The sequence below is a fragment of the Anomalospiza imberbis genome, chromosome 1 (assembly GCF_031753505.1).
Source record: "Anomalospiza imberbis isolate Cuckoo-Finch-1a 21T00152 chromosome 1, ASM3175350v1, whole genome shotgun sequence".
Lineage (NCBI taxonomy): Eukaryota > Metazoa > Chordata > Aves > Passeriformes > Viduidae > Anomalospiza > Anomalospiza imberbis.
In genome coordinates this window covers 146,100,645-146,111,744 of record NC_089681.1, presented here as the reverse complement: position 1 = coordinate 146,111,744, position 11,100 = coordinate 146,100,645, and the positions used below count along the sequence as shown (strand labels likewise).

Below are 11,100 nucleotides of genomic sequence, written 5' to 3'. Positions count from 1 at the left end.
TTCCCTGCTCCTGCTGCAGCCTCCTCACGTCTGCAGTGTTTGCAAATTGAGCTCCAAAGCAGTTCAGAGAACTGTGGGACAAGTGACGTACCCCGTGTGCCCCTGCACTGGCTGTGCTCCAGGCCTTCTCCCTGTCTCCCTCTGCCAGGTACTCCCTCATCAAACAGAGCCTTGGGATCGGGTCAGATGATAAATGACATTAATGTTACTATAAACTGTTTGCTCAAAGAAAGCTACACATCAGAAGTGGTTCTGAAAGACAAGATACCAAGGGGGAAGACAGCAAGCAGGGGTGGAGTGAGTGTCTGTGGGGAGATCAGGATGCTGAGGCTGGACAAACAGTGCATGGCTTTCTTTTGTTGCCTGTATCTACTTTTTCTGATGGAGAAAGAACCACAATAGATTTAATGTAGTAAAGATAACTCAACAGCCAAGTATTTTTACACTAACCCAGCACATGCAAACCCACAGCCATCCAGCTACTCAGCCCCCAAATGCAGAACAGCTCTGACTTGCACCTTCAATTCCTGCAGCAGCAATTACCAGCACAAATACGTGCTCTGTCCTTCAGCAAAGCAGGACCTTCCCAAGGAGTGTTTTGAAGTGTGTCCAGTGTTTGCACTGGGCGTGCTTCTGCAGGCACAGCACAGCCCTTGCTGCCTGCAGAGGTTACGAAGTACATTCAGTTCAGCCTTGCACTTGTTTCTGCTCCCTCCTGCCTTTTCACAGTGATTTTATTTTGCAATATTCCAATAGAAACGCTGGCAAAAAGTTAGTAGAAACTAATTAAGGGACTAATTCAGTTCAGAGGGGCTGCTGACACCATGGGTTGGTGCCCTACAGGTCCTGGTGTGCAGCTGGCAGGGACACACATTCCATAGGGTTTTTTCCAAAGGAATGAGTTTGATGTGTCAGTACAGGTCACCTCCTGCCCATTCACTTCAGCAGGAACAGGTCTGACTGCAACCACCAGAAAACTAATGAGTACCAAGAAAGTGACTTTCAAAACCACATTTAAATTAAGTCCTGAAGTGAAGAGTAAAGAGCAGTGTCTGCAGAACATTCTTTTTGCATAAATGCATTATGTGGGTACATGGGTAGCATTAAATTATCCGGAATGGCATTTTCCTCTGGAAATTACCCTTAATAAGTGTTCAATATGGGTGAAAGTTCACAGAAACTTTAGAAGTAAACTGGTTGCTTCTAAAGCTGCCTGGAGAGCTCAGTGGGAGCAGTTACAGGGCCTGCTGTGAGACAGGATTAAGTATGTGTGGTTTCACTTCTAGTTGGACCAAAACTGAAAAACTCCAACTTACCCTATGCTCCCTCCAAAAATGGCAAGAAGTGTTCTCCATGTGCAGTCTTGAAACTGCTTCAGTCAGATTCCTCCTGTCTGCCATGAGGACAAGTGCTCAGGCCCTGGAAATCAAGGCTTGTTCTTCCAGTCTTACTCCAACATTCCCAGCACAAGAGCATCCCTTAATAAAATATTAATAGGCCTTAAATACACAACAATTGAATTCACTTCCTAGCAAACAGCAAATACCATCTGATCTCAGACCCTTTACCTAAAGGATTCCAGAAGTGAAACAGGAAAATGTTTTTCATCAATGTCGGCAAAGGGTGATTTTTCCTCAGTTCACAGCATCTCTAGGTACTGAAAAATACTGAAGGCTGAAGTCTACTGAGAAACATTTTCTTACACCTAAGCAGTTAAAAATATCCAGAGCAGGTAAAAGCCCTTCAGAATAATTATCTTTCAGAGACATCTCTTGCTGCGCAAGGAAATGCACAGGAAAGCAAAGGCATCAATCACATGTTATTACAGTCCTGCTGGTTAAAATAGAACCCATTTTTTCACCTGCACTACTGAACAAGCTTTCAGGAGTCACAGGGGACGTTTACTGACCCCTCCATCTGCAGCATGGTCCTGTCTGTGACAAGAAAAGGAGCTTCTGGAGCTATTGCTGTAGTCTCAGATCTGTAAGTACTGCTTGCTGCCTGTCCAGAGGGGAGAATGCACAAGAACTGGAGTCTAATGACATTTTATTAATTCTTTTTCATGGCTGAGACCTCTAATGAGCTACGTGCAGAGCCCTGACTGAAGCTTTAGTTACACTATCCCTTTAATCTGGAACATGCGGCAGCGCTGCTGAGTCACCCCTCCTCTCTCCACCCTCATTTACTTACTCCTGTCCCTCCCTTATGCTGGAACCCGCATTTTTCTAGCTCTGTAGAAAAGTGATCTCTATTAAAAACGACATGATTTCTTTAGCTTTGTTTACTGCATCAGCACTGGCACTTGTGCCAGCACAAGCAGAGTGTATTTCGATGGCACTGCTATTTATTTGTGCTGGTGGGGTCACATCACAGTTCTGTCACTCACAAATGCAGACTTCAGAGCTGAATTCCAGAAAGAAAGGGTGGACAGTCTCTAAGCACAGTTTTGTACCACTGAGGAGGCTGTTCTCCATAGTTTTGCTAGTCCTGTGTCCACAACATGTCAACGGCAGTTGTAATAACGTGAAAATGGGAAGCTTTTACGTGGCTATCTGAAAACTGCAAATTCATTCTGGCTTTCTGCACACTGCAGCACGCAGGCAGGCACACAGCATCTGCATGAACAGGGACAGAGGAATTTGTGCTATAAAACAGATATAAAAAAATTACCAGTGGTTCAACCCTTATCTTTAAAAAAACCTTGACCAGAGGGGCTGAAGAATGTGCTCATGCAGACGAGTGATAGAGAGATGTCAGGATGCTTTTGGGCACCTCCCTGCCACCCCATCCCCCAGAGGAGACTGCAGTGCCTGTGCTGGAGCTTTCACAAAGCTGCATCCATGTGGTTTGTGTGGCATTTGCAGGTAGCATTACTGCCCACTTACCCTTAATCAGTTTCCTACCACAGATTCTCCCCTCCACCCACCCTACGAAGGATGAGAGCCACTCTCTGTAGCTTGAATCACTCCATCTCCCACAAGAGGATAATCAGAGCTGGGCTGGTGTCAGCTCTGAAGGCAGCAACCAGCACCAGGTTGTTGCTCTTAGGACAAAGCAGCTGCTCCAGTTCAATACCACCTGGAATTGCAGGGAACAGAGTCAATATTTACCCAGTCAGAAAAGGTGCTGGAGAAGACAATGTTTTTCACAAGGTAAGAAAGTGGAAGAAAATCTAAGTGAACAGTTTCCATCATGTACTACAGGAAGTTTTCACACATTTAGTTCAAAATTTAAATTCTTGTAGAAAGGGGAAAAGTTCTGAAGAAAGTTTTTCATTACTATTATTACTATAATATTTAGATTTTATAAGCAAACTGAAAACTGTTCACCTTTTACCTCCGTGTTTATGAATGAAAAAAAAATGTATCCCTTTCCTGCATTATTCCAGTGCAGTATTCAGGCTGGAAACACGGTGCAGAAGTCCTACCTACAGTATTCCATCAGCAAAAGCCACCTTGAAATCCAGAGGAAAGTAAGAACGCTCCTGGTTTGCACTAATCCCAGTGCATGTACATTCATACATGCGAAAGAACTTGGCACGAACTGCTAAAACCAAACTGATGTTGTAGGGTTTAATTTCTTCCATCTACAAGAATCTACAATTATAAAAGTCTCATCTTCAAACTTTACAGTACATTTACATTAGCAAATACCCCACAGCTTTCCTCACTCCTCCGCTTCTGTACAAAGCATATACAATAAAAAGTTTAGGGTTTTCATTGTACAAACATCATTTTACACTTTAATACAGGTGAAAATATCGTCCTCTGGCACCTCATTTCCTCCGTGGTGCCTGTGTGTGACAGGACAGAGCACTTTCAATCCATGCTTCCAAAATCTTCAGCTCAAGAAACACAGACTGGTGAACAGGACACAGCTTCTGCAACTCCAAAGTTTTAAATAATGAGAAAAATCTCCCACTTGTTTGTATAACAATCAACAGTTTATTAATGGATATGGTGAAATTTTAGCTATCCACCAAAGATGTGTAAAAAATTGTCATGAAAGTAAAAATAAATAAAGCTGTTTTTAAATCAGTCTTGTTTTACATTTCAGTTCAGAATGCAACATTGAACACAAAACTGTCATTGAAGTTTTAAAGAAGTCTACCGATACCCAAATTACAGCTTTTATGACAAATCTAATGAGAACTGAAACTGATTTGGTTTTAGGTTTAAAAACTTTCACATTCAAATACAGTGTCTCGTTTAGCACAACACTTCCTTTGACAGTGATGGGCAACAGTGATGACATATTGCTGTATTTTGACATAAGGCACTATGATATGAATATGCCATACACTTGCCTTATGTCACATATATCCATTGCTGACCAGTGACTTCTGTCAAATACAAAATGAAAAAGTTTCAGAATACAGTGCATTTTAATGAAGGACATCATGTGAAGTCTTCCAGCAAATGTTTTGAAGACATTTTGAAATACGAGCCTACATTTTAACATAAGCTTTTGTCATGCTGCTTTTTTTGCGACATCACTGGGGGGAAGAGACTCATCATCCATCACTAAGTCCCAAAACACATCCTCAACCATCCTGCTCTGTTCCACTGCAGTCACTGCTCTTGAGACAAACGACCCAGAAACTGTTCAAGTTCTCCTACAAATGTTTACATTCACAGCAGTCATTCGCTCTCGTTCTCCTTTTGTTTGGCACCTGGGAACAGAAGAGGAAAGCAGCTGTCATTTCCTTGGCCACACAGAACTGGAGCAGCTCATTCCAATTGCTGCAACTTTCCCTGATCACATTACCAGAATCAGAGTACTGAATACAACATTTATGAAGAATAAACTGCAGGACTGCTAAATGCCAACGTGAGACAGAGCGAGGGAGGCTCGAGACCATCACTGCTTTTAATTTCATTGCTAAGTTTAAGTAACCCTTCTGGGAAGTTACTCCAAATGCCTTTGAAGATTCTCCCTAGCACATAAAAAAAATATTGTTTAAAAACTCCCAACTAAAAACCCACAGCCCAAACCTGTCCCTCAGCTTAGAGCCAAACTTAATCATAGCAACAGCCCCCAGAAAATGAGTCCTGCTTGAGCACAAACGATGTAAGAATTTAGTTTAACTACACTTTGTTGACAGACCCATTTTTCCTGGCTCAGAGGCAGATTTTGCTTACAGCAGGGATCTGAGAGACCTGTCCAGCAGGACTGTGCAGCATCTCACCTCTTCTCCAGACACTCAAACATACTGGGCAATGAGTGAACACTATGGTGAGCTTGGATTCAGCATCCAACTCTACAGAATAAGAATCTTTTGCCAGAAACCCGGAGTTGCTACTTGCATGTATAATCAAACACTGAAAGATTCATTAAATGCATCCAGTTTTCACATAACAACTGTTAATTTTTTCCCAAACACAGGCTGGTCTTAATTCCTGCCAGTCAATAAATTTTCCTTTCCAATCTGTGAAGAGAACTGGACAAGTGATTTATCTCGTGTTCTTAGGAGCAAAGTCATACTTCATACTCTACAAATCAGATTTACATGGCAGATATCCTCCCTGCAGGAGACAAATTCTAGTCTAAAACTGGGCAGTTGCCTGCGGAAATGCAATCTGATACTTAAGTGCTCCCCAAAAAACCTTCCCTCACCTCCTCTCTTCCAGTGGCATAATCCTGCCCTCTCTGTTGCTCTAACCCCTGTCCTCAGTACCTGTTCTGTGGGCAGGTTCAGTGTGCCAGGCTGACTGAACTGCAGCTTTTTTGCTGGCTCAGTTTCCTGTTAGCTCAGTGAGTTACAGCAGCTCAGGGATCTCCCTTTGCAATAATTCCAGAGCACTTTTAGCTCAGCTCAGAGTTCCAACACAGGTGTCCATGTAACTCAAGTACAACAAAGCTCTTGGTTTGTCAGCATCCAAATGCATCTTTTCTGTCTCAGCTTTGCATCTTTAGCACTAAAATCTGCTCTCCTGGGATCCTGCTACCCTCCAGTCATGGATGAAACTCCCTCCTCTGCCTGGAGAGGCACTGGCTGCTTGTCTTTACACCTCTCTCTTCTTTCTCCAGGCAAGGATTCCATTTGACCCAGACCTCTGGGCTGATTTCTCAACCGTGCTTTCACAGAAAGCTGTGTTCCTTGCTCTGCTCTTGCTCTTCCAGGTCATTAAAAGGAACCAGATGTACTGACACAACACCTCCAGCTGTAAGGCTGATTGCTTCTCTTCAGAACAGAAACATTTCTATTTAAACAAGGTACATTACTTTTTTTTTTTAAGTCTACAGAGGAAAAAACACTTTTATGTAATTATGTTATCTATCATCTCCCTTTCTGTTAGGTAAGAAATTAAGAAATTTCAGTTAAGCCCACATGTTGACTTTTTCTTTTTTTTGAAGGATGTATCTGGTTCTATTTGTCTGATTTTTTTTTTGAGGCAAAATGGTAATAATCCTCAAGACATTTTGCCTTCCTCACAGAGCCAAAACAGGGCTTTGCTTTAGTTCTTGTGACACCGAAGTAACTTATGAGGTTGAAATGAAGTTACAATTAAGAACATAAAGCAGGTTAAGAAATTGGGCAAAACTTAAAACCAAAACCAAACTAAAACCAGCCAAAGCAGGATAAAAGTAGCAGAAATAAACCTATTGCTGGATACTTTTGTTAAAAGGAACCTGGTCGTGTTTAGATTGATCACTAGAGATTTAACCTGATCACAAAGGAGTTTTATACTGGAAGAGATCTGGTGGGCTGAGGTGCCATCTCTGACTTAAGTTGTGCCAGCCAAGCATAGCTGGGCAACAGCAAGGCTCCAAGAAGTGATTTTTTAGTGGAAAACACAGCTGTGACCACACCTGGCCAGAGTACAGAAACTCAGAAGGTGGGGAAGGTGCTCTGTTGTAGATGTTGTCTATACATTCAGCTTCATCCACTTAAAACATTGATCAAGACTTTTTTTTTTCCCCCCTAGAAAAGATGTATGAACAGCAGGGACATTAAGCTTCTGCATGCCCTCCTCAGTGAACAGGAGACTGACAGTTAATAACCTGTCAGCTTTTTCCTGAAATTACTCGTGTATTTAAGAACTCTGATCAGTTACAAAAGCTGAAAATCAGACATTTATCACTGTGAAATAACCAAAACGCAGCAGGGTGTGCACACCAGTGCCTCATGGCACGGCCCCAAGGGCAGATCCATACCTGCAGGGGTGAGTACCAGAGCTTGTAGGATGTCAGAGAGGGAGATGATCCCCACAATGCTATCAGCTTCATTCACGACCACCAAACGATGAACCTGCCGGCAGGGAGAAGAGTCTGAGATATATTTACCTGATTTAAAGTAGGCAAAGCAAAGGAAAACAAACAAAGAAACAGGCAAAACCCCTAAAGTAAAGCAGCATGAAGACAAGTAGGAAAAAAACAACCCAAAATGGTTCAAAATGTCAGGAACAGCAATTCTCTCACAGCAACACCAACATGCTTGCCCTACATAAATGAAAATGGTGCATGTTAAAAAGGCACACAGCTAGCTGACATGGCAACAGAATCTGATGTGAAGTGACAGGTAAGATCTAGGTCTTGAAAATACTTCTGCTCTCAAAATGTGGCACTCACATCAAAGACTTTTCCCCAAGTTACAGTCTCTGCCCAGCTCAGCCTGTGGTCTCCAGAAAATTAGATTTTAGAGTAATAAAATGAGGATTCCTTCTGAAAAATACTTCCTAACTTCCTCAGCAGAGAGACACACCACTAAAACCTGTTGTGTTTTGACACCTCTGACTTGGTTTTAAGTTAATTTTTTTCACAGGGATACGAAATGGAAAGTGAGTGCCAGATTGGTTTTAAAACAATTTATTTTAAACAGACTGTTTAAGACAGAAAAAGGATTCAATTTATCTATGCAAATAAACAGAAGGACACAAGTCGGAAGAAAGATTTATCAACAGTAAGACCATATTTTCAAACAACGATCTTATTCATACAAACCTCTTCTATGGCACATTTTACACCACAAAACTTTTGTCCTAACTGTAGGGAAATTAGGTGGATAGTCCTGTATCCTGAGGCTTATTAGCCAGAAAAAAATTGAGAAAAGCCACTGCTGAACCAGGGAAGTGTCTGTCCAAAGTTCAGAGCCTACTACATGTTTACTTTTACCCAAGTGAATTATCTCTCTTCACTATCAAGTTGAGAGAAAATATTTTATTTTTGATAAAACTATTTAGGTTTATTTGTTTCTGCATATGCACATGTTTAATAATTTTATTCCTCTCTCAGTGTAATGAATTCAAGAAAAATGGACAATGATTCATTTGTTGAATTGCTTGTAAGATCAAGCAGTTGTCTGGCAGCTAAAAATAGCTGTGTAGTAGTTTTGACTGACTCATTTTTACATGTAAGCTCACTGTGTTTAGACTGAACGAGAGGGTAGGAGTTGTTCTTCAAACACAAATGTCTAAAGCTTCTTAAGATAGTAATAAAATAATCCACGTTTGAAATCTGTGTATCAGGAATGCTAAAATTATTCAAATCAGGAGGAAGCTCAAGCAAATGCAGAAAGCTACAAGTAGAAATTGCCTAACGAGGTTCTAAAGGCTTGTTAACAAAGTGGAAGTTTTCCTCATATCAAGTATATGCCTGGTTACAACCCTAAAAAAAAATAAATCTTGTAATTGATGAAGTTAAAGCATCTTAATGGAGCTGATCACTCCTCAGAAACCACTGAAACTGGGAATATTGATTTTCTTCTGCAGAGAAGCCTTACAAGGGAGGAAGAACAACAAACTCATTCACCTCTGCATGTAAGGAAGTTCCCAGTACTAACAAACAAGATAAAAGCACCAAAAGAATGGACAGCACACAGACAAAAAATTTACAAGAGTAGTCAGTGAAGGCTTCTTCACAAGAATTTACTTTATGGCCCTGTTTGACTGCATCAGAACAGGTTGCACCCAATACATTGCCTGAGCCAAGCTATAAACTGGAGTTTAACTAATGTTTTGTTTGCAAAACTTATTACAAGCTTGGAAGAAACTTGGGAAAGCTTTGCATTCAGTTTAGTTAATGCCAATGTTGGAAGAAACTTGGGAAAGCTTTGCATTCAGTTTAGTTAATGTCATAAAACAGAAATGCAAATAACTGAATATCGTAACAGGTATGCTGTGAAATATTTGGCACATCCCCATAAGCATCTAAAACTTGAGTCTATAGAGCAGACTGAGTAAAATATTAATTATTTTAAAATTATATGGTTTAAAATTATTTAATAATGCAATAGTTATATTATATTATTAAATATAATTATTAAAAAATACTTTCACCAAGTAATCAAAACAACTTAAAAGAGGACAAATTTGTACTGTTTATCAGTTTCATAACACAAATTATAACTTATTATGCAGGGACTCACCTCAGCCTTCACTATTCTATCCACAATGGTCTCCAGTGTTTCCAGCATACTACACTTTACAACACCTTCAAAATACTGAGAGCGGTGCTGTAGGGCTTGTGTCACTGTGATATCTAAGTTATTATACGTTTTTTCAGCAGCAAGATTCTGCAAAAGAACAAACCCAGGCCACATCAGACAGCTCGGTACTTAGTAACAAAGTACTCAATAAAGTAAATATTTTGGCATCAAGCAGATAGGCATTTCTGGTCTAAGCTGAGTGCATTCCAAGTAACACATTAAACAAAGCAGATGCTCTTCAGCTTCAGATTCTGGGAGCTGTCAAGCACAACGATGCTGAACACCATCTGACACCCTGGGTTCATTGATAAAACTGGGGATATGCATTAGGCCAGTGAAAATCTTACTTGGTATCTCATCTCTGGCTCAGTGTCACTCATCCTGCTTTTGCCACGAGCAGCAAATGTGAAGGTGAAGCTCTTCAGCTTTCACACCACACAGAATATACAGTTTTTTCTTGGTTTTTCATAGGGCTGGGGAAGACACCAACTGTTCTGAACACCACCCACGGAGTAGATGTTAGTGGCTGAGAGCTAAGTGGAGAGCAAAGTCATTCTTCACCTTTCTAATTTGTGGGCTCAAACTCCCTCTCCTGGAGTCTCCTGGTGCTGTCATTCAATGACAATTTGTGTGTCTGGGTGTATTTTAATAAGTATCATAAGAATAATAACAATGAAACCCCATCCCCGTCACTAAAGGAAGAGATTAAAAGAATTTGAAAGCTGACATTTTTAACTTTCATTGTAAGAACAGGATCATGCCTGCAGTGAGAGGACTCTGTCCAGACCTGCAAAGCTTTCTGTAGGTGAGATCACTGTGGTATTTTAGTAGTGTTGGGACACCCTGGCCTACTGATTTTGCTGCTGAGGCACTGAAGGAAGAACAAAGTCAGAGCTTTTAAATGAAAGAACTGGACCAAGCAATAAAATTAAAATAAGTTTTGGCAAGAAGATACTCAGGTCAAGTTTTTTAATTGAATTACACCAAACGTGACAAGATGGGTTCAAGGTGATCATGAAGATAAAAACAATTTTAGTTAATTAATTTAACCAGGTCCTAATGAAAGACATTGAGAGGACATAAAAAGCCTCTGCAAACTGAAGTCACCCTCCACACAATAACTGGTGCAATATAAAGCTATTCCTATACATCACTCCATTCCCAGCTTTCCCCAGTCAAGAACCTGGAAATTAATTCAGGACTCTTAAAATGAAAGAAATCCATCAACTTAGCCAGCTGCATACACAGGCATAGCTTCAACCAGCAAGCAAGGACATGGTTAAAAATCACCATCTTGGAAATTCTGTGTTTATTGAAGACCAGATCCATACACTTCAGAGTACATTTTTTTTTCCTTCTTTTAAAGCTCAAGATCAGGTTGAAGCAGCCTGATGACACCTGGAAGCTCAGAGGTGATCATATTTTAAGAACAGAATCTCTTTCCCCCAACTTAATAAGCAAACTAGGACATGTGAGGAAAATCCCAGGTAATCAATAGATGCCCTAACTCCTTCCCATGTTACTAACTGGGTGCAAAGAGCTAGCAAAAAATTATATCCTAAAAATTATATTTTTGTGGTATATTTTTTCCCAGATAAATGATCCAGCATCTCTAAAAATCCTATTTGTTGCCTCATCACTTAAAATGAGAGAAGAAGTGAAAAATATAAGGA

General features: G+C 40.6%; 1 protein-coding gene across 6 annotated transcripts in view; it reads right to left on the bottom strand.

The window, feature by feature from the left end:
* Positions 1-3,558: 3,558 nt before the first annotated feature.
* The window catches only part of PRKAG2 (protein kinase AMP-activated non-catalytic subunit gamma 2), a 210,604-nt gene continuing 203,062 nt past the window's right edge, over positions 3,559-11,100 (bottom strand). For all 6 annotated transcript variants that reach the window (XM_068175001.1, XM_068175009.1, XM_068175025.1 and 3 more), the window contains 3 exons: positions 9,368-9,514; positions 7,159-7,252; positions 3,559-4,672 (listed from right to left, as the gene is read on the bottom strand). In XM_068175001.1, the coding sequence (XP_068031102.1) occupies positions 4,641-4,672; positions 7,159-7,252; positions 9,368-9,514 (273 nt within the window). In that variant the 3' untranslated portion in view covers positions 3,559-4,640. The remainder of the gene's footprint in view (positions 4,673-7,158; positions 7,253-9,367; positions 9,515-11,100) is intronic.